General features: G+C 34.7%; 2 protein-coding genes and 1 non-coding gene across 3 annotated transcripts in view; 1 reads left to right on the top strand and 2 right to left on the bottom strand.

Annotated features, from left to right (window-relative positions):
* The window catches only part of tdp1 (tyrosyl-DNA phosphodiesterase 1), a 59624-nt gene extending 58418 nt beyond the window's left edge, over positions 1–1206 (bottom strand). The window contains 1 exon segment of the mRNA XM_056476854.1: positions 1009–1206. The gene's annotated coding sequence lies outside the window, so the exon portion shown is untranslated.
* A 1114-nt stretch (positions 1207–2320) lies between these two features.
* Positions 2321–24521, top strand: part of efcab11 (EF-hand calcium binding domain 11) — a 108961-nt gene continuing 86760 nt past the window's right edge. The window contains exons 1-4 of the mRNA XM_056477307.1: positions 2321–2458; positions 6039–6134; positions 10562–10610; positions 15990–16091. Coding sequence (XP_056333282.1) covers positions 2387–2458; positions 6039–6134; positions 10562–10610; positions 15990–16091 — 319 coding nt within the window. The 5' untranslated portion in view covers positions 2321–2386. The remainder of the gene's footprint in view (positions 2459–6038; positions 6135–10561; positions 10611–15989; positions 16092–24521) is intronic.
* On the bottom strand, positions 2835–2907 carry trnak-uuu (transfer RNA lysine (anticodon UUU)). Its single transcript has one exon. It is a non-coding gene; the product is annotated as a tRNA-Lys (tRNA).

Genomic DNA, 24521 nt, shown 5'->3' with positions numbered 1-24521 from the left:
ACAACTTGTGACACGGTCTCTATATTGTTTACTACGCTGCTTTGAATAATTGGTCTGAAATAGTATCCAAGTATGACTTCAAAACAACATTAGCAATGGGACAATACTAAAAACTTACATTTTCACTTTTAAAAAATGAGACAGGGCCTGAACTTTAAATTTGTCTTCCTTGAAAAATCATGATCATTGTCAGCTTCTCCATCAAATTATGTCACTTTTAAGTCATACTATGCGTGCATTACACGTTTAAGACTGTTAAATTTAATGCAAATGTGACAGGACTGGCAGAAACACAAGGACAATTGTACATTTATTTGTATTATATATTTGTAGTATTTAATTGTAGAATTTATTTATAATTTCATGTTTTTAATCAATTGATGCGAATGACAACAACTTAAACTTGCTATTTCTGAAGTTTTTTCTTAAATAACAGTTTTTAGCATAACAAAACTATTAAAGCTGTAGGTTCAATTGGGCTGAGGACAATGACAGGGTTTGTACATTTGTAAAGTGTTTTTAATAAAGAACAAAAATCTGAGAAACAAATTACTGACATACTCCTTTACAGAACAATTCTATTTTAGAAATTGGGGATGAAATACTTTTTATTCACTGTATTTATTTCAAGGAAAGACCATGTACGTTTCTGGTACAACGTCCCCACTGGACTGTGAACAATGTTGTACTTTAATTGTGAGTGGCTGCTAATAAGATGATTTTAATATTTAGAAATAGCAAAGAATACTTTTCTGAATTTATATTATTAAGGAGAAAGTCAGAATGTACAAATATAAAACCACTTCACCCTAATCTGTTTACAATGATCTAAACTGCAGTGACTTATTGACTGACTATGCACCATAATAGACAAAATGCATGAAAAAACAACATTGTCTAATTGCACAGATACTTGCACAGCGGGTAAATGCTTGCATTGTAGCGATTGAGGAAACTATACGTAACCATATCAGCGTAAGGAAAAGGTGTGTAAATAAGTAAACTTACAAAGAGGCGGGAAGATGAAAAATGGACTGTAAACAGGAGGAAGTAAACAATTTTACTCTCAATAAATCTGAATGCTGCATATATACAGCTTTAACTAAACCCTTGATGGACGCCTGTACTTTTGAAGCTCAAATAACACCACAACAGTTGTGTTTTGATTCAGCGTGCACACGCTCTCAGTACACATGTGGAAACAGCGAAGACATGCCTCACCATTATTCAAAATAAAAGTCTCCAAGATACTCGAATTTGTTGAATATTTACCAGGGACATAAAAAGTATGAAGGACAAATAAATAAATTACTAAATTAATAAATCCAAAAATTCATGCATAAATAAAACAATAAATAAATTAAATTTTTATAATTCATTTATTGTTTATATATGCAGGAACTTGTGGATATATATATTATATCGAATTCCTGATATAAATATATAAATAGTGCAGGCAGATTAATAACTAAATAAATTACACAGATGTTGGGGAAATAAGAAAATACTAAACTTAAAGAAGATTTTCCCCCCTTTCACACCGCACTATTGATCAATTATATATTTCTTTATGCGGGAATTTGTAGAATTATATATACATTTATTTATTTGTTTGCCTATTTATTTATTTATTGTGTTATTTATGTAGGAATTTTGTGTATTTATTTATTAATTTATTTATTTGGGCTTTTATTTATTTATTTATTGTTTGTTTTTGCAGGTTTGCCCTCAATAAAAAAGTAGCCAAACAATAAAATTGATTATTATGTAATGAAACGTCGAAATTTTTAAAGACATTATTATCATAAATTTTATGTTAAATTATGTTTTACATAATAAATAACTTTACATGTGCCACTATAGAAGCTATTTTACAGGGACAACATTTTTCATTATAAATAATGCCTAATTCAAACACCCACAAGAAATGGATCAAGGAAATTGAAACAAAAACATGTGTATACATTTTTATTAAAGTAATATAGTAAAATGTTATGTTAAAAAATGTTTGGATACCACATTTAATAAATTATAGTGACGAGCAAGCAAGCAAACAAACAAAGAAGCAAGCAAGCAAACAAACACACATACATACAAACTAAAAATAAAGTCAGACTGCTGTACTTCTACATGTTATCACAAGAAATGACAGTATGTGAGTGAATTATATATTTATATTTCTTGATTCTTATTATTGTGTATCAAGGCTTTTAGTTTGAAATTGAGAAGTTTATACGCGTCCAATCAGTGTCTCTTGTACTGCGTGCTCAAACTGAACAACATTGAACAGAAAACCAATCCCTCTCATCCATACTGTTTCTATGCGAACATCTACAACTTTCCAGAAGCCTTCATAAATTGATATCTAGTTTGTTCTAATATACAAATGTTAACCACAGGAAGACTCTATAGGAATGAGAGACAAATAAACGATGCCGAAAGGAAAAAAATTAAGTTGGTAAGATTTGGATCTGGTTGATGCTGATGAACGATGTCAAAATGATTACGTTAATGTGAAATTGCTGTGCTTGAAGCCACCAGTCGAATGAAGGCGTGAATGATGAGTTTGCATATATTCAACGTATAATACAACAATAATGTGGACAATGTAGTTGGTTGGACAATTAAACGTTAAATTTAGACGAATAGATTAAATTAACCAACTGAACATGTTACTGCTGTAACTTACAATGTTACAGGCTGCGTTACTCAAAAAGCTGCATTTAGATATTACGTTATGTGAATTGTAGTAACATAAACGAGATTTCTAACGTTAGATACTGTGCTTTTAGACAGATACGACTGTTTTCTTCTAGGAATTTGGAAAAATGTTTCGCCCGAACAGGGACTTGAACCCTGGACCCTCAGATTAAAAGTCTGATGCTCTACCGACTGAGCTATCCGGGCTCTGAGAAGGTGGCAGACAGCGATCTTTAAATCATGCTAACTAACAAGCTACAAACATTTCATTAAATCATTTTGGTACAACAGCCTCGTAAATAAAGACAAAGAAAGAAGTTGCGTACTTAAAATTGTGTTAACCTTACCGTTTTGCCAAAACTAGACAACCTCTCCTAAACTTATTCGTGGCTAGAGGGCGCTGTTCATTACCTTTTTTGTTTGACAAACTACTTGCTTTATAATTAAAAGCTTTTTTAAAAATTTCATTCATTTTCTTTTAGGCTTAGTCCCTTTATTAATCTGGGGTCACCATATTGCAATGAACCGCCAACTTATCCAGCATATGTTTTACACAGCGGATGCCCTTCCAGCTGCAACCAATCAGTAGGAAACATCCACACACACACATTCACACACATACACTACAGTAATTTTTTCGCATACCCAATGCACCTTTACCACATGTCTTTAGACTTGTGGGGGAAACCGTAGCATCCGGAGGAAACCCACGCGAACACCAGGAGAACATGCAAACTCCACACAGAAATGCCAACTGACCCAGCCGAGGCTCGAACCAAAGACCGTCTTGCTGTGAGGCATTTTGGGAGTGCAGATTTAGTCTTTCGTTATATTGAGAACAAAAGGAGCATTTAGGGGATGGATGATGCGTTTTATTTCGCTCTAACCTAAATAAATGACACTGACAACTCTCATTGGTCACCAAATTTTCCTAATTGTTTTTATCTGGCATTTTCTTTTTAAATTAGTTTGTATAATGCACATATCTTTAACTAGTCCTTTAAATATGGGTACAGATCTATGCTCAATACTTATATTCATGTATACTTTCTGTAAAATATTTAAATTTAGTTGCATTATATTTACAAACATGTTTTGCAATGCTGTGTAGTGGATGATTGCACGTTTTAATGTAATCATCATGTTTTTATAAATGCAAAACTTTCATTATTTTGTTACTGTTTTTAGCATTTATTAATGTGTTTTTCACATGATGCAGGGGATTCACAACATTTTTTCAGTCAAATCTTTAGCTAAAATATATTCCTGAAGTCCCAGCGAGATTTAATGTCAAATAATTGAACAACTTGTTTTCGTGTTCACACACACAGTTTAGGTTAATGGCCAGATTGAGATAAAGGTAAACCAAAAAATTAAAAAATAATTTGGGTGTTAATTTATCTAAATCTGAAAATCCTGTCATTATTTACTTACCCTATACTTGTTACCCCACTTTCTTTCATCTTTTAAATGATTGATTTCCACAGTACTTATTTTTCCTACTATGAAGATCAACGGTTACAGGTCTTTTCAGCTTTTTTCAAAATATCTTCTATAGTGTTCAACAGAATCAAGAAACTGCTAAAAAAAAATTTTAAACCACTTGAAGGTGAGTAAATGTTTGATTTTGGTTGAACAATCCCTTTAATTCGAATAACATTTAAAGACACGATTTTAATGAATTTTTAATATTACCTAGTTGGAACCCTCTTGTATGTAACTGTGTACATAAGAGCAATCAGACTTTAATATCTTAAGAAATTCAGAATAGAAAAGTTCACCATAGTAGCGTAATTACTATGCGAAAGGAACTGTCTATGTGAAAAGGAAAACAAGCAACAGACCTGTTACACTGCATGCTTTGCCGAATTCGGATGACCCAGCTTAATCCCGGTGTCTGTTTACATAAAAGCAATATGCTTCCTAGAATTTAAAATAGAGAAGATTAAACATCACTGAAGTGAATCTCTTCAACATTATTTTAAACCATTTTGTGTGAAAGAGTGGATGGCAATGCAAACTCGGCAGCCTGTTATGCTGCCTTGTCAGATTTTGTGACCCTGCTGTATGTGTGCAGCTATCCATATAAGACTAAAATTATTTCTGTACCACAGAAGAGAGGTTTAGACATCACCAGAGTGATTTTGGTTACCATTAAAACCATTCTGGGTGAAATGGAGGAATCTAACAGACTGATAAAGTCTAAAGCTGCCTCGTCAGCACCGGTGACCCAGCTTTAAAAGTACAGAAAAGACAGGTTTAAACATTGTTAGAGTACATTTGAGGAGCATCACAGATATGTTAAGCTCTCTGTCTATTTCTTTGAACCTTCTACAGTGGCGGTCCTAGTTTAAATGCCACCCTGGTCGAAACACCCCCAAACATACCCCCTCCCCCAAGAAATAAAACACTATGTGATTGACTTTATATTATATATATATAATATATATATATATATATATATATAATATATATATATATATATATATATATATATTCAAATTATTGTAATTATTAATATACAATTATTATTCTAAATAAAATAACAGAAATCAATTCTAAATGTAACTGAAAAACAATGTAATATTGAAGTAATATTCTAAGACTTTGCATGAATAAAGATTATAAAAGTTCTATACAGTATACAAAAAATATAAGTTTTATAGAATTATCTGTTGTCTTAGACCCGACTCATGGCCGAGAAATAATGTTAGTATTGTAGAGGCTAGTTACCTCCCTGACTCATTATCCCTCCTTTCGGCTTCATAGCCATGCTTAGTAACATCTTCATATTATATAAAATTGTTTTGTCGACTTGCATGTCATGCATATCGGCATGCATGTAAACAACCGGGATCAGGATCAGCGCATGTGAATGGCTTTCTGCACACATGCGTCAATTAGTTTTCACCAGTGTTGCTTCGGTTGCACATACAGAATAACAAACTCGCGGTTGCAAAAGATGCCAATTGTTAATGGCCCCTAACATCTTTATTTTGGGATTACCACTCAATACACTTGCAAAAAGTAAGTCTTATCTCAAAGCTTTTACAGGGGCACTTTTTTGCACCGTCTTCCCATGCCACCCTGGGTAATCGCCCATATTGCGCATGCCTAAATCCACCACTGACCTTCTGTGTAGCTGCAGACCAAAATTCCTTTGCATGACACAGAGCAAGATACAGTAGGCATTTATCTGGTTACCATTTTAGGCTTTATCTGTGAAATAGAAGAGATATCAATAACCTGTTCTGTTGCTTTGTCAGATTTGATTCTAAATGAAATATTATACAAATTGCAGATCTACTCTGATTGTAACATCATTGTTTGTTCTTTAGGTTTTCCATCAGTGTGATGTGGATAAGAAAGGATATTTGTCCAGAGAAGATCTTAAGATAGCAGTTGTCATGCTGTTTGGATACAAGCCATCAAAGGTACAGGAAATTATAGTCGCTTGCCTGATGTTCTGCAAAATGTACATTTACTGTCTCTTTAAATAAAATGTGCATGGAAAATAGTTTTAATGTTTATAATATACAAATACTAATGTACAGCAAATATTATAATACACAGTAAATACATTAATGTACAGTAAACATATGGAAATGTGGCATGCTCTGTGCTTGCATTCAATAAATTATCTGAGGCGGCATGAATTGCATTAGTTTCAAAATGACCAACATTAAACCATCATTTAGATAGCATATTTGTTATTAAATACTTGGGAATGACATAATGGATAGAACCCAGTAAAATAATCTGAAACTATATTCTGGATATTGAGCAATCTATATCATGATAAAAATCATATTGATGATGTATTCCTGAATAAATCTTTCTTTTGAGTGTGAGCTTTCTAATGAATTGATTCAACCGATTCAAACAAGCTCTCCGGACAATTCATGAGTCAATCTCAACTGTTCTGGATTTAATAAGTCTTGACAGTTAACTTATCAAAATTATCCAACTTATTTTCATATTTGTATGCAATTTGATGATAGCAAACCGTAAATATCAGTTTTTATAATAAATTTAACAATTAGTGCATTGACCTGGATGTGTATGACCAATAAAATACACAAAAAAAAAAAACACTGGAACAGACTCTTTCAAATGTCTTTGGTTTGTAATGAGCCAAGGTTAATGAGATGACTGGGCATTTAGTATCGCTGAGTTCACTGCTGTGATGAGAAAAGTTATTTTTTAATCAGATTAGTGCAAAAAATTTAAACATTCTGGACATGTTTCACACTTTTATATGCATGAACACACATACAATATGATGTGCACATGCGCAACGACTGTCAAATAAACTTTGCAAAAAGATTACCTCAGTGAAATCATTACATAGTGCCAACATAAGCGTGGACTGTAGTGTAATTCGATAACAAAACGACATTAGACAAACAAACAGGAAAGCTGTTCTCAAAGCATCTTTTGGAGAAACTGTTAGTCAACTTATGGCAATATTTATATAATGTTTCTAAGCTTTATTGCAGGAGTTCTCAATCTCAGTCCTGGAGGTCCAGTGTTCTGCAGATTTTAGATCCAAGCTCAATCAGACACACTTGGGCTAGCTAATCAAGCTCTTATTACACTGTAAAACCCAAAAAGTTCAGATAACTCAAATTGTTTGAGGAAACCGATTGCAACAAACCATTTAAGTTCAAAAACTAATCCCAATGAGTACTGTGAACTTAATCCATTTGAGTAAATGAAGCAATTTGAGCACAGTAAAACCCAAACAATGTACTGAAAAACCCAATAAGTTATGGCAAACCATTTGAGTTAAACTAATCTAAAGGAGTACTGTGAACAATCCATTTAAGTTGAAATAAAGAGGTATTTAATTAACTTATTACCTTCAACACGGAGTTCAAAACTGTTTTTAAATGATTAGAATTAACTTTCAGTCAATTTTGAGTTAATACACTCATTTTAATTGAAGTTGACTGTTGCGTTTTACAGTGTGAGCTTCCTAGAAACATCCTTGCAGGTGTGTTGAGGTAAGTCTGAGCTAAAAATCTGCAGGACACCAGACCTTCAGGACAGAGTTTGAGAACCCCTGCTTTATTGTATAGGACAGTAGAGTGGAAACAGGAATGCGGGGGCAAATCTGGAGCAAATCTGCAAATGACCTCAAGCTATTTGAATCTCAGTGCTATGTGTCGATGTGCTAACCATTAGGCTTTTGGCCATTTAAGGTTGAAAAATAAGTCTCTGATGTCCCTAGAGCAGGGGTGTCCACACATATTCCTGGAGGGCCGGTGTCCTGCATAGTTTAGCTCAACTTCCTTCAACACACTTGCCTGAGAGTTTCTAGAATACCTAAGAAAAAGCTTGATTAGCTGGCTTTTAGCTGATTAGAAATAAACTTTGCAGGACACCGTCTCTCCAGGACTGTGTTTGGGCACCCCTGCCTTAGAGTGTGTATGTGAAGTTTCATCTCAAAATACCACACAATTATAAAAGTAATTTTTGCATAAGAGGTCTGTCACAGTGTAGGACTGAGAAGTACACTGTGACTGTACACTAATATGCATGCAGTTTCAAACATGTTCCAATTAGCAAGAAAAAAACTGTTTACACAGATCTGTGTAGTGCTGTCAATGTATTGTGCATCTGTGTTTGTTTAATGTGAATTAAAAAAATGTAATAACCAGACACACGTTAATTTAAACACCATTTATTAAAACCAAAACATAGAAAGATTACATACACTCACCAGTATCCACTCCTCAGAACCAAACCTGTTCAGACTGCAACCTAGGACATTTATACAGCATTCTCCCACCATCTATTCTGAGCGGCCATTTTGGGGTGACATCATCACTGTCAAGGCCTCATGGCCGGTGATAAAACCCATTGTTCTGTTGTTTATATTCATATTGGTTGTTTGTTGTGTTGCATTTTGAGTTATGTATGCATACTTGCTTACGTACATTAATTTATATTTTGTTTAAAGTATTTTATGTGTATATTTGTGTATATATTACCACACCAAACTATGAAATGGTATAGCCCATGGGCGGGGCCAATTATATAAAATGGCTCCCAAACCATTTGCTCAGGTTGGGTCACCCAAGTGCACGAGAAGTATAGTAGGTGGTGGTAATACTCCCAAGGAGTGAACGGTCAATTTATCATTAAAAGGTGCGTCAATTTGTAATATTCCTGAACTGATAGTTAAAATGAGATTGTTGAAAGACGGAGAAAAAGCTGAAGAGAGATTTAGCTAGTTATGATGTTAGCATTTTTTGAGAGAACATTTTGATTCTTTTATACAGATTTACACAGAAGGTTGAACTATGCATGTCAAGATTTAAGACTAAAATAAGTTTAAGATTAGGTGATAAATTGTCAGTATATACAACAGCTATTATTATAGGTTTGCAATGGGTAGAAAAAAAAATAAGCCAAATAGGTCTGTAATATGTTTAGATTCTGCATCTGCACTTAAAAGTATAATGTCTGCAAAAACAGATAGAGAGGATTTAATAATGGAAAAGTATGCAATATCATATAGACTTAAAGTAGAGAGATTGTACATTTCTGTTGGGTTACTGGCGCATATTGGAATAATAGGAAACAAAATGGCAGATAAATTGGCAAAAGAATCATTGAAGAAAAATGTCATAGATCTTAAAGTACCTTTGGGAAGGCATGAAATGAGATCAGTAATTAATAAGGAAATAACAAATATTTGGCAGCAAAGATGGGAAAACTGCAACACTGGTAGATGGTATTATAATATTTTAAAACTCTTGGGAGAAAAGAACAATTTCATGAGACACCGAAAGAAAGAAGAAATGTTTTAAAGATTAAGGTTGGGTCACAGGATTAAATGCACCACTTGCATTAATGAGGAAGCATGAAAATGGTACAGTTGAAGTCAGAGTTATTAGCCCCCCTTTGAATTTTTTTTCTTTTTTAAATATTTCCCAAATGATGTTTAACAGAGCAAGAAAATTTTCACAGTATGAATGATAATATTTTTTCTTCTGGAGAAAGTCTTATTTTTTTATTTCGGCTAGAATAAAAGCAGTTTTTAATTTTTTAAAACTCCATTTAAGGACAAGATTATTTGCCCCTTTAAGCTATATATTTTCGATTGTCTACAGAACAAACCATTATACAATAACTTGCCTAGTTAACCTAATTAACTTTAGTTAAGCCTTTAAATGTCACTTTAAGCTGTATAGAAGTGTCTTGAAAAATATCTAGTCAAATATTATGTACTGTCATCATGGCAAAGATAAAATAAATCAGTTATTAGAAATGAGTTAGCCTAACCCTTTTAACATTATTAAATCAAGCTAAACCGATATACAGATCCATCACTCAAGTGCATGAGAAGTACAGTAGGTGGGTAATACTCCCAAGGAGTGAATGGCCAATAAACGAAAAAAGATGCTGCTCAGGTTGGGTAGTTGTAGGAGTAGTGTGTATTTTGTGAAGATATTGTGTTTTGACAGATTTTTTTTTTTTTTCAGATCTTTTGATTTAGCAGAACAAGCCTGTCATTATTGTTTTTTTAAATATTCTTATTTATTAAATTTTTTTTGTAAAATATTTATAGTTTTTTTTGTCCCTTTTTCACATTTTTTTCTGGATTTGTTTTATGCATTTGTGCCCAAAAAAATTAAAATAAAATCACCCTTCACCTTTATCAGCGGCTTCTGTGTCACTTTTGCCTTGCAGCCACTGGTTCGATCCTAACAGGTCCCGTTTAATATATTATTTCCCTTTCATGTAAATTTAAAAGCCCATTGTTAGTGAAAAAACAAACCTTTCTAACATAAAAGCATATTGAACAGTATATTTTAAAATGTAACAGCCATTTTTTTATTTTCTCTCACAGTCGGAGACAAACATCTTGATGGAGAACGGCACTATTAAGGACTGTATAGGTAAGAGCATCATTTAATATCTCTAATATTAAATTATCTCTAAAATCTCTAATATTAAATTATCTCTAATATATTTAATATATTTGCTGTGCAGTTGCAGATATGACAGTTTTGCAAATACCTCCAGCAAACGATGCTCAACCCACGCTGATGTTGAGTCTAAAATGATATGCACAATTTCGTCCTCATTTATTTTTTTCTACGTGGAAAACCACATTTTATACCACTCAGGCGAAGTGAAAGGAAAATAAGCTTGACGTAGATACTGTGTAATCTTTTTACACATTGCCAGTAATGAAATCCTGACAAACGGCGGTAAATAATGTTGCCGTGAAATGCATCCAGGATTTTTTCGCAGGCCCTTTTGACAGACAGAAACACTGAAGAAAATGGGGGGTTTGGCAGAACAACATTTTGAGGGAGACATTAAATGGTTGAAGACCCAGATTAGTAAGTAATTTGTTTCTTGTTTTATCCCACAAGCAAATTGCTTTTGTATGCTGCCCTGTGGGAAAGCATAAGATAATCTAGTTAAAGTGGCATGCTTTGTGTGATGAAATATTCCACCATTAAATCTTGCTCAGAGCAAATGGTGAATTAAATTGCCCCTCTTTTGAATTTCATGTGATTACTAAATTAGTGATGGTCGGGAGGAGAGGCTTGCTGGTGGTGATGTGGGAGGCTTGACTAGACTCGGTAGTGAAATGCTTTGGCAGTCTCGTCGCACTGAAAAGAGGGCACTTAAGGCTCCAGTGCCACACTGCGTTCACAATACTACTGCCACTTGTCTGGCCCGCTCACCCCCTCGCTTCTGTCCTTGTCTTTATCTCGCTTTCTTTCGTCTCGTGAACTAAGTGGGAAACGGAGGAAAGGTCACACAGCTAGCTATCTCCTAATTGAGATTTCCAGTGCTTCTATTTTTAGCACTTGAGCATGATAGGCTTCAGCATGTGAGATTCGGTTGATTCAGAAATTCCTCCATGATAGGAAATTGAGTTAACCACTAGGCCAAGGCTTCGAATAATAGTTTGTTTATTAATAATTTTCAGAGTTTCCACGGGTCATGGAATTTCTGGGAGATCTACACATTGGAATTCAGGGAATTTCTCTACAATATATTCATGAAATTTCAGGATTTTTTTGTTTGTAGCCAGGACTGTGCGATTTGGGGAAAATTTCTAATTGTTTTTATTGATTTTTTTTATTTATTTTTTTTTTAATTAATGATTTTTTTTTACAGATATTGCGATTTAGATTTAATGTGCGATTGAATTTTGTCGTCAGGCTTTAGCTCAATATTTTTAATCGTGTCTGCTAAAATGCTGTGAGTAGTAGCTAAAAAAAGCAACTGAAAATATATTAACTAACTCCAACTTCTATTCAAATTTGTTTTATAAATATTCAGAAATTAAATAATTTTCTTAAAAAAATGCAAAAACTGCTGCAAACATTTCTGAAATTGTACTTTGCTGTTGCTTGCTACTAGATTGAGTGTCACTAGCAATACTTTGTTTAATTTTTAGCAAGACACTCATCATGTGGTGCTTTTTAAGGTGCTGGTTGTAGTATTTCCTCATGCTGTGGCAACGTTCTGCGATAGCTCTTACAAATGACCTGTTTTTATTCGGTGTCTGTGATTTTGAAACCAAAAAATTTTTTGTTTTTCTTTGATATTAATTTGTCTATTAATGCTTTTGATGCCATCATCCCACTTGTCCACGCTTTCCTGTTTGTTTGTTTTATTGTGGGCTTTTCGCATAGTTCGGTTGCGCAATTCTGATTGGGCAGAACAAAAGTGTGCTCAATCAATTGGCTTGTAAGACTGCCACACAGACGGCAGTCAGGCATTTGCTCTGGGTGGGGCAAATTATATAATGCATATATATTTCATATTGCAGCCTCTTGTGATTTAGCTAATCGCAATGTTTCAAATTGTTTTTCGATTTCGAATAATCGCACAGCCCTATTTGTAGCTTTACATTTTAGTTTCTGTTTATCAACAACAACAAAAAATGATGCCATATTTTTTATTGCATGGTTTACTGTACACGGAAAAAAAATATTCATAGGGTTAACTACATTTTGTGGTTGCAAACCATTTATATGGGCTGAATAAAAAAAAAAAAAGCTAATTAAATTCATTAATGTTCAACTTTAAAGTCAGCTCATATAAATTGTCTGCAACCACTTACCTTAAAAATATTTAGTAAATCCAATGAATATATATTTTTAAGCGTAGGACTGCACGATATTGGAAAAATATGATATTGTAATATCATATCATATTTGATATTGTTATTTTTCTGCGATAAATATTGCAACATGAATACAGTTTCACAAGATGGCTTTAATAGCTCTATTTTACAGTTCAATTGGATGTCCTAGTAGTATTCAGGTACAAACATTGAATAATCACAATGCAGAAAATGCTTTGTCTCAAGTCTAAATCTAAAAATCTAAGAAATAGATCATGTAAAAAAAAAAGAAAGAAGTCAAAATTGATAGTTTATGTAGCTTAAAACAAGCAAAATTATCTGCCAATAGGTAAGTAAAATCTTGTTTTTAGCATTGAGATAAAGATATTTGGACTAGACACAAGACAATAATTGAGTATAAATAATAAATACAATATTACAATGTCACACCAAACGTCATCATTTTTTATACCCAAATGTTCTAATCTCTCGTGATTTGCTCAGTCACAGGCCTTAAAAACACATGCAAATTATAAACCTTCACTCTATTATGGTTAAACATAGCAGTGACTCGGTCAACTATAATTCAGACTCAACGTGATATTGATGCTAAAACGATAGATTATGCAGCCCTTATTTACACCTATAGGGTATATTACTGGCAAATTAAAAGTCCTATTAGCATGCTTCGGCATATTTTTTGCTTTTTCATTTTTATTTTTCCTTTATTTTTCATTAAACATCAACTGGTAATCACTCAAATGCAGTCATTATTTGTTAATAGTTTGTTATATTTCTAAAAATACCATTGTCAGTATTTGAGATGACCTATGTCGTTATAAGTGATTTTTGTCAAATTGCCCAGTCCTGCACAGAGACAGTGTGATGTGAAAAACAATGCACTCTCGCAGCAGTTTAATTGATATTAATTTGTATGATGTCATTCATACATGTTAGTAGGATTTGCTGATCCCCAGTGAGTGATAGGGTTAGGGATTCTGTTTGGGGCTAATGCCACCCCTACAATGATATAAATTTGAACAAATTAGCCATTTTTCATAACGATACGTTAAAAGAAAAATGTTTACTTGTGAGATGGAATTGGATAAGAGGGAGCACATCCAACTAGAGATTTTAAAGAGGAGCTCTGGGCAACTTTTGCAAGTTTTAGTGTATGTGTATGTGAAGTCAGACAATGGCCTGTTCTGCAGAAGGAATGAGTCACGCAAAAAGAAGAGATGTGGGGGTGAGAGAAAGGAAGGGAGGGTGGCGTGAAGAAATCCAATTGAGGAAAGAAGAGTAAAGACCCAAAGGTGGTGGAGTTGTTGGAGAGGCACAAATTACGAAAGGGGTGGGAAGGACGTATAGACCACCTAGCTGACACTTCCTTGACTGATGGGCTGTGTATCACAGTGAATGGCACTCAAGCCTGATGTGGCTTTCTGCACCACCTTTAATGACAGGAGGGGAACAGAGAGGAAAAGATGCTTTAAACAGGTCTACACAGCTCTTTGCTTTTTATTTGATGCCAAAACATGCTGTCTTGGATATATGCAAATCTCATGCTTTCTCTCTTTTTTCATTGTTATTGGAGGACAAAACCACTTTGTAGATGTAATGTATGTTTATATAAACTACTTCATCATTTCTTAAAAAAACAAACAAAAAAAGTTCAATTTGATGATAGTAGAACCAAATATTTCTTATGTATGTTTAATTATGTGCTCCAATTAAAGTCTTCCAGAACACATTGAAGTTTAAATTGAAATTTACTTTTTTTTTTTTTTTTTTTTTAATAAATGCTTGTTATTTGATTTTCACATAAGAGGTTTATTTTCATATAGTTTTTGCTCTACTTTTTTTTTTTTGATAATCCATTTTACAAACATAAAGACAACAAGAAATCTCAATGTTGCATAAAAGATGTAACAAGTATATGTAAAGCATCTTTAAGAACATGTGATTGCATTTTTCATTTTATTTTATTGGTGTTTGCTTGGGCAATAATTCACCCCAAACTTTAAAATGTTCTTACCCTTTACTCATACCCAACTGGTTCAACACTTTTATGAATTTCTTTATGAATTTCTTCTTTTCAACACAAAACGAGATATTCTGAAGAATGTAAACTAATCTATATGAGTACTGTAAACTTACTCCATTTAAGTTGAAGTAATGAGGTATTTAATTAACTCGTTACCTTCAACACTGAGTTGAAAACTCTTTTTTAAACGAGTAGAATTAACTTTCAGTATATTTTGAGTTAACTACACATTTCAATTGATAAAGTTGATTGTTGGGTTTTACAGTGTACTATAAAAATTAACCATGCACAAACCAGCAATTGCTGAGATAGCAGGAATCACATTTAGATGCGATTCCTCAAATCATGAAATGTGTTGAAGAGGAAATAATTTCATATTTCTAATCAAACCGGCATATTTTAAGACAAAAACAGAGAGTTAAGCTATATCTAGGGTCCAAAATTTTATAGAAATGATTGTTTTAATTATTATTATTATTATTATTATTATTATTATTATTATTATTATTATTTAAATGAAGTAGTATTCAGCAAAGTTGCAAAACTTTAGCAACTCCACAGAAAAACCCTGGAAATTGTAATTTTGTTAATTTTAGTCAACCACCACTCAATTAACTTCTGGAAAGTGATGCAGATATGCTTAATACTGTACTTGGTTATTAGAAAGTCCTTTCTGTGCTTGCATACTGTAGTAGTCTTTTATCACTTGTCCGATAGGCATGAGATTCTCAAAGGACACATTACAGCGTATGTTTTGGCATGACTCGAAGTGCAGTGGAGCCATCACGCCTGTCCTTGGATGTCTTAATTAATTTCTGCTTTTCCCAATAGAGGTTTATCCCCCAGTTTCCCAGCCATCACTGTCAGCCTAGCCCACCCAGATCCCCTCACCAAACTACTCTGTATGTTTGGTGCTTTGTGAGAATGCTGTCTAGAACTACCCAACCTACCTTTTTCATCTCAATAACAGCACTCAGAGAAAAAATGACTACCCTGCAGGCGAGAGGGAAAGATATTACTCCTTTAAACACAGTGCTTTTTCAGATGACTGCCATGTAAAGGACGAGCTTGCACTTCAGACAAGAGCTTTGTAATAAACCCAGCATTCTTTCTCACCCTATTTCTCTCTTGCTGTGAAAGGGGTCCCGCTGGAGCCGTTTGCGACTCTCATGAGGAGTAAGATGTCAGCAGAAGATCCATATGAGAAGACGAGGCAGATCTTCAGTGCATTTGATGTACACTGTACGTTCCTCCACTCTGCTTCCTGCATGTTGAACAGTTTTGCCTCTATACGTTACATGTGATTGATACAAAATTAGGTTGGTGGTATATTGTAGAACTTAGAGTAGAGTGAAGTTTGAGCAAACTTGTTGCCTTTGGAAGTGAAATTGTCCATGTTCACCCCACCAAGCAATTGGGTGTTTAATAGATTTCTAAGGGTGCTTTCACACCTAGACTTTGTTTCAGAACCTGGAACCTTTTCGGAACCTTTCCCAAGTTAGCACGGTTTGTTTGACATATGTGAATCCAGCAATCACGCTCAGATCGGGTCAAAACAATTAGTCCGAGACCACCTGAATGAGGTGGTCTCGGCTCGATTGAAACTAACTCTGGTGTGGATCTATTGTAGTGAGAAAGCAATGAACAAATGATGACTGACGATGTCTGTGGGGCACCTTCAAAATTAAAGCACAGCTTTTTGCTTATAATGTCCTATTGCTCATTGTCATAAATTAAAATAAGGACGCATGACAGCCGAGCGGCACTCTGAAAAAATAAACAGTGGAACTCAATGTGAGGAGAGTTTACTCGCATGTGATTGTTTTAGCTAATTTGATCCATATAGAAACTTTTGAAGGCCTGTGAAAGCGAATCGCACCAAGAACAAAAATAAACATGTAACAATTTAATCCCTGTTTCGGAACAAAACAATCGATCTGCATGTGTGAAAGCACCCTAATAAACATCCAAACATATATGACTTGGCTAAAACAAGGCTAAAATCAGTCACACTCAATCATGCACTATCCTTTAGCTTAGTCTGATTTATCAGGGGTTGCTACAGCAGAATGAATGGTCAGTCGGTGAAAATCTAAGAGTAGCCTATAGACTAGTCTTTAAATAGACAAATTAGACTTCACATGTTTTGTACACTGTTAACAATACCTGTAAAATCTACAGTAACTTACTGGCAGCAGTTGGCCACTAACTTACTGTAAATAAATTACAGCAAAAGTACTGTATTTACATTTACAGCACCATTTATCTTGCTGTATTTGAATTTACGGTAAATTGTATGTATCTTTACTGTAAAATATACTGTAGTTTTCATAATGTAACTTTAGAATACAGTAACATACTGGATATCCTCCTACAGTAAAATGTAGTTCATATTAGTCAAATACTGTGTAATGTTAACAGCGTATTCATTCATTTTTGTGTATTGATGACTAGTCTATTTTTGGCATATTTTTAGACATCGATTAGATCATTGACAGCCCAAGTTTAGCCATTTTTAAGCCAAGGCTGTCTGTTTAAATGTCTTTTAGATGTCTGTTAGACTTATTTTAAACAAAAAAAAAAATGCTTGCTTGGACAAAAGACACTTTCTGGTGCATCTAACAAAGCATATCTCATAGAAGAATCAAGTTTAGGACCTATTATATACAAAGGGAAACTAGAGTAAACAATGTTTGAGACCTTAACTCAATTGGTCAGATAGATGTAGATATTTACTGGCAGGTGGACAAATGTGAAGCTGCTTGAACTGATTGGCTGCTGGGTATTCGCCTTCCTATGACCACTGAAACCACACAACATCCAGACCACAAAGTTAAATGGAGTCTTATTTGTGCAGCACCCATTTATCTTGTAGTATATGTATTTACGGTAAATTGTATGTATATCTTTACTGTAAAATATACAGTAGTTTTCATAATGCAACTTTGGAATAGTAACATACTGCATATCGTCCTACAGTGAAATGCAGTTCATATTATAGTCAAACACAGTGTAACGTTAACAGCGTATTCATTCATTTTGTGTAATTGATGAATTGATATTTTTAGACCTCGATTAGATTATCACTGACTAAATTTAGCATTTTTAAGCCAGGCTGTCTGTTTAAATGTCTTTTAGACAAAAACAGAAATGCTTGCTTAGACAAAAGACCCTTTCTGGTGCATCTAACAAAGCACATCATATAAAGAATCAAGTGGATAAGAATACTGGTCACATACTAAGTTAAGAACCTATTAAAAATAAGGAGAAACTAGAGTAAACAATGTTAGAGGCCTTAATTGAATTTATTAGATATATGTAGATATTTACAACTGGCAGGTGGTCAAATGTGTAGCTGCTTGAACTGATTGGCTGTTGGGTATTTCCCTTGACCCACTGAAATCCCAAACACAACATCCAGACCACAAAGTTAAATGGAGTCCAAGTTAGTTGTGCAACACTGATCGTGTCTCCTATTGATTTTTGTCTCCTAAATGCATAAATGTTTTTTTTGTGGCAAGAAGGTTCAATTGATGCAGGGTGCATTTCTCCAGTTCAGTTTGGTTGTTAAAGAGAAATGAACTTATTCTCGCTCACCATGGTTTTAAACCTTTACACATTTCTTACACAAAAGAAGATATTTTGATGAATGCTGCTTGCTTGGAGCCTTCTATAGCAGTAAAACAAATACTATGAAAGTGAATGGGTGGCATTACCAGCGTAATTCAAGCTATCTCCTTTTGTGTTCAAGTGAAAAAAGAAGCTCAAGTTTTGGTTTTGAGGGAGAGTAAACAATAGAATTTTTTATTTTGGGGAAACATTTCTTTTAATATATAGGGTGATTCAAAAAGAATACAACTTTTGGGTTGATGTCCCTCGAATGTCTGGATGGAGTCATATTGAACATCTATGAACTTGTTCTCTACTGTAAAAAACTTTAAGTACACTTAACATTGATTAATTACCAGAGGTTCCATCATGTTTCTTTGATTAAATACAGATTTTCAAAGTTGTGGTATTCTTTTTGAATCACCCTGTATAATCATTTGCAAAGCGTACACATTATGTTGATAGTAATCCTCAAAACCTGTTATATCAACATGTCAACAGACCTACTATGGTTGTGGAAGTGTTTTCATTTTATTGCAGTAGAGGGCGCCATGTGTCTTTTTCTTTGCTCCACTCTTACAGTACTGTCATGCTATTGACATGCTCCATGCTGGTATTGTTTTCCTACATATTTTTGATAAAAAGAAACAAAGGCTTTTTTCCCCCTTGGCAATGCACATTTGTGTGCATATCCTTAACTGATTGCAGATTTTAAAACCAATATCTGACACGTATTAAAAAGGCTCTCTCCTTTATTTTTAGCTGCAACTTTTCTGCCCTAAATTAAGTCATTCTATGAATTTAAGTGTCTAAATCTCCATTTGAGGGTTCAAGGTTGGGTTGAAAACACATAAAATGGGTTTGTGTTCTCCAGGGATTGTTTTGCCCTCCCTGGAACTGTTTGCAGGATATTCCCAAAAGAGGCAAATCTATGATTAACTAATTAATTTAGTTACTGAAATAATATCACCAAGCACTTTAGAAGTGACCACAGGAGGAGGATATCAGCTGACCTTGATTGAATCTGTTCAGAATGGTCGGGGATCTTATTTCATTAACCCTCCTGACCCCCATTAAAGAGGGAAAAAACTGGTGTGTTTGAGCAGAATATTTATACATGCGAAGGCCGCCTCTTCAGCAGATGTTCAATGGAGCCATTATTGCCTGAAGCGCTTTCTCTCATTCATTTTCTGTTTATCTCTCTTGTATCTCATTTTCTTTCTCGGTCGCCTTTGAAATATCTTCGACTTCCTGTGAGCCTCCCGATCAGGTTTTAGAGCATTTTTTTTTGCATCCTCCCAGGACCTAAAATAGTCTCCAGCAATAAGCAGCAGGCATTTATAAAAAATACAGTTGGCTTTTAATTAGAATTGTGAATGTTAATGAACCATCAAATTCATCTCAAGGACCAAATTGCTGTGAGCGAGTTCACTCAACCCTTTTACGAATTCCGAGCGACCTGAAAATTAGCTAATTTTAGAACCGAGATTGGAAGTGCGATTCTGACTTACTTTAAAGCTAGCCAAACTTATTGTGATTCTGGTCTTGACTGCACTGATAGATGATAGTGCTGAGCAAATCCAGCATTATGGATGTGACTTTTGCAGTAAAAAATCAAAACATAAATTCACAGAGAAAGTATCCACTCACCGTCCACTTTGTTTGGTACACTTGTCCAACTGCTCGTTAGCGCAAATTTCTAATTAGCCAAGGACATGGCAGCAACTCAATGCATTTAGGCATGTAGACATGGTCAAGATGATCTGCTGCAGTTCAAACAGAGCATCAGAATGGGGAAGAAGGGGGATTTAAGTCACTTTGAATGTGGCCTGGTTGTTGGTGCCAGATGGGCTGGTCTGAGTATTTCAGAAACTGCTGATCTACTGGGATTTTCACGCACAACTATCTTTAGGATTTACAGAGAATGGTCCGAAATATCCAGAAAATATCCAGTGAGCGGCAGTTCTGTGGGCACAAAAGCCTTGTTGATGCCAGAGGTCAGAGGAGAATGGCCAGACTGGTTTGAGCTGATAGAAAGGCAACAGTAACTCAAATAACCACTCGTTACAACCGAGGTATGTAGAAGAACATCTCTAAATGTACAGCGCATCGAACCTTGAGGCGAATGGGCTACAGCAGCAGAAGACCACACCGGGTGCCACTCCTGTCAGCTAAGAACAGGAAACTGAGGCAACAATTCGCACAGGCTCACCAAAATTGGAGAATGGGTGATTGGAAAAACGTTGCCTGGTCTGATGAGTCTCGATTTCTGCTGCGACATTCGACATGAAAGCATGTATCCATCCTGCCTTGTATCAACGGTTCAGTCTGATGGTGTAATAGTGTGGGGAATATTTTCTTGGCACATTTTGGGCCTATTAGTACCAATTTAGCATTGTTGCTGAAAATTAAGTATTGTTGCTGACCATGTCCATCCCTTTGTGACCACAGTGTACCCATCTTCTGATGGCTACTTCCAGCAATATAACGCTCCATGTCATAAAGAACGAAACATCTCAGACTGGTTTCTTGAAAACATAACAATGAGTTTACTGTACTCAAATGACCTCCACGGTCACCAGAGCTCAATCCAATAGAGCACCTTTGGAATGTGGTAGAACCGGAGATTCGCATTATGGATGTGCAGCCGACAAATCTGCAGCAACTTAATGATACAATCATGTCAAAATGGTCAAATCTCTGATGAGTATTTCCAGTACCTTGTTGAATCTGTGCCACGAAGGATTAAGGCAGTTGTGAAGGAAAAAAGGGGTCCAACCCGGCACTAGTGAGATGTACCTAATAAAGTGGCCAGTGAGTGTACGTTAACATTATATTGAAACATCAGTTCATATCTTGCAAAACAATTAACCACAGAGTTGTGGGATTGGAAAAATATCAATCTGTAAACCTTTAGATTTTAAATGAGGAAAATAAACATGCGTTATGAATGTGAGGAAAAAAGTTTGCAGTATACAACATACTTTGTAGAAATTCTGTGAATTAAACTGCACAAACCAACAGAAATAATGCTAATCAAAAGGATAATAGCTGGCTGACTATAGAACAAAAATAATTGGTTTTATTTTATTTGACATTTTTGCATTTATGAGGAAAAAGCTTTATGCATGTGACATCTCTCCATTATGGATGTGAGATGTGATATTGGCACTTGTGACTTTGGTAAATCAAATTTAATAGTTAAAAAACATAGTGACATTTAAGAGTATATTTAAAGTACTGTAAAAGTGCATCCTTACACAACATAGAAACTGTTTCGCTATTTTGGTGAAAACTAATTTTTATTAATGGCAAGGTTGACATTTGCATGGAACTGCTCTGCTACTTTGCATCAAATTTGGATTAAAAAATTCAGTTGCTTTTTTTGAAGCAGTTGAACGCACGCACGCACACAGAGCTGCAAACCTGAAGGACAACTGTCAAGCAGGTGTTTTCCAGCACAAGCTTATATGCTATAGCAGAGTGTCTTAATATTTTCAACAGTTCCCCAATTGATCGTCTGTGTTCCTCTGCCAGCTAAGCTTAAGCCCTCTGTCCTGGCTTTCTCATGCCTGATGTTGCTGTCAACCTGCCAACGGAGGCAAGTCCTCTCCTATCTGCGGCTGAACAGTTTGCACTGGATGAGATGTTTGACTGTTTCATCTGCGCCGTCACCCCCGTCCTCATCTTCAATGGGGACACGCTGGAAGCTAAAGCGCGCTGAAGTGCGTCTCTCCCATTCAGAGCTGAAGTGGCAGCCTGCCCGGTGACGGAGCACGCTTGCTGCAGTTGGAAACCCTCCCGTTCTCACCCGGTGTGAAAGTGAGCTGTGCTCCCTGCCGATCGCTGCTCATGCTTCGTCGTCAAATCCATTTGATTTCTTTTGCGTTCATCAATAAGTCATGCCATTATGCATCTCATTGCAACACAAGAGTGTAGGAACCAATTCTCACTGCTAACTGGTTGCTTATTAACATGCAAGCATATTTTATTGAAGTGTCTCTTGCTTTTAATGTTTTTAGAAGACTTTTTTTATGAATGAACACATTAAGAAAAGATATTTAGTGCAATTTTTGCAAGTTTTAAGAATTTTTATCCTATATTAATGTAAAGTGTCTACACTCTTTTGCTGCTTGTTCAAACTCCTTATTTAAAAAGAGCTGAATCAACACAATTATTGAGTTCAGATCTATTATATTGAAATTATATTGAAATATCGGTATATATCTTCCAAAACAACAAACCACAGAGTTATAGGATCAGCAAAATATCAATCTGTGAACTTTTTCAAAATTTTAAATGAGGAAAATAAACATCTCAATATGGGATCTCTTTTGCTGCTTGTTCAAACCTATTTAAAATGAGCTCAGTCAACACAATTATTAATCTCTCTTTTTTGGGGGCACAACTTAATTGTTTTGTGTTCAATCCACTTAAACTTGTAAAGACAATTAGCTTAACTGAATCGATTGTAAAGAACCCAGCATGTTTGACACTGTAATGTAATGCTGTATAACAGTTTTATTGTATTTATTATATCGGTATTAATCTGTGTTGTTTTTTTTTTTGCCATGAAGATCACCAATGAAACAGACATGGCATGAAAAAAAAACATTATATGACATTATGATACTTTTTAATATGCCTATTATACACATAGAGGCTGTTCAGTAGTGCTTATACAGCATATTATGCATGGTGACAATATCAAATATTAGCTATTATCACTTTAAATGTAGAGTAAGCAGCAAATTAGGAGTTTGAGGCAAAATCATAGGTAGAGCCAGACAGAATCTGTAGAATTTTGCAAAAAACAGACAAAAAAATCAGGATTTTTGAGAGTATAGGAGGTAAAAACTACAGCAGGTCTCATACAACACATCTGCTATTCATTTATTTATTCATTCATATATTTATAATTTATATTATTCAGTAATATTGATACAATTAACATGCACTACCCGTCAAAAGTTTGGGGTAATTTTTATTTTATTTTTTTCATGGCGCAGTGGGTAGCACGATTGCTTCACCGCAAGAAGGTCGCTGGTTCGAGCCTCGGTTGGGTCAGTTTCAGAGCATGTCTGTGTGGAGTTTCCTCCGGGTGCTCCGGTTTCCCCCACAAGTGCAAAGACATGCAGTATAGGTGAATTGGCTAAGCTAAATTGTCCGTAGTGTATGTGAATAGAAGTGTATGGATTTTTCCCAGTGATGGGTTGCAGCTGGAAGATCATCCACTGCGTAAAACATATGCTAGATAAGTTAGCGGTTCATTCTTCTGAGGCGATCCCTGGTTAATAAAGGGACTAAGACGAAAATGAATGAATGAATGAATAAATGAAGGCAGTATTTATTAAATGTAAAAAATAGTTAAATATTTGTTTATTAAATATTTATTTATTATTTATTGTATGTAGTTTCAATTGAAATTATTACTCCAGTCATTGCTTTTATTACTATTACCATTAATATTATTAATAATATTACAGGGATTTCTGAAGGATCATGTGACTCTGAAGACTGGAGTAATGAAGCTGAAAATTTATCATTAAAATCACTGGAATAAATTATTAAATTGAATAATAAACAGTTATTTTATAGTGCAATAACATTTCACAATTTTTTAAATGTATTTGTAATTAAATAAATGCAGCCTTGGTGAGCAGGAGAAACTTATTTTAAAACATTCCAAACTTTTTGGACCGGGAGTGTAGTAGTTGAATAAATATATTTTTGCACATTTACATAAGTAAAAAACTTAATATAAGTTCAATGGACTCATAAGGTTAATTTGATTCAGCTTAAAAATTTAAGGCAACCAGGATTTTTTTACAGTGTGGGAAATGTTTTCTAAATTGCAAGAGTTTTACTTTAATAAAGACCCAATACCCCTTCTCCTTCCCCTTGGTCTTTGAAACAGTGTGAAGGGGAAGGGCTTTAAAATTTACCCCTAAGAATTGGGACAGCACTACAGCACCTACACATGTCATTATGTCATCGTGAGCTATTGCTTCATACGAAATCAAACGATAGCGACTGCTGTAGTTATTCCAGTTGTGCTATTTT

Source organism: Danio aesculapii, chromosome 17 (genome assembly GCF_903798145.1).
Source record: "Danio aesculapii chromosome 17, fDanAes4.1, whole genome shotgun sequence".
In the NCBI taxonomy this organism is placed as follows: Eukaryota; Metazoa; Chordata; class Actinopteri; order Cypriniformes; family Danionidae; genus Danio; species Danio aesculapii.
Note: the sequence above shows the minus strand (reverse complement) of the source record. Positions and strands in the feature narration are given on the sequence as shown.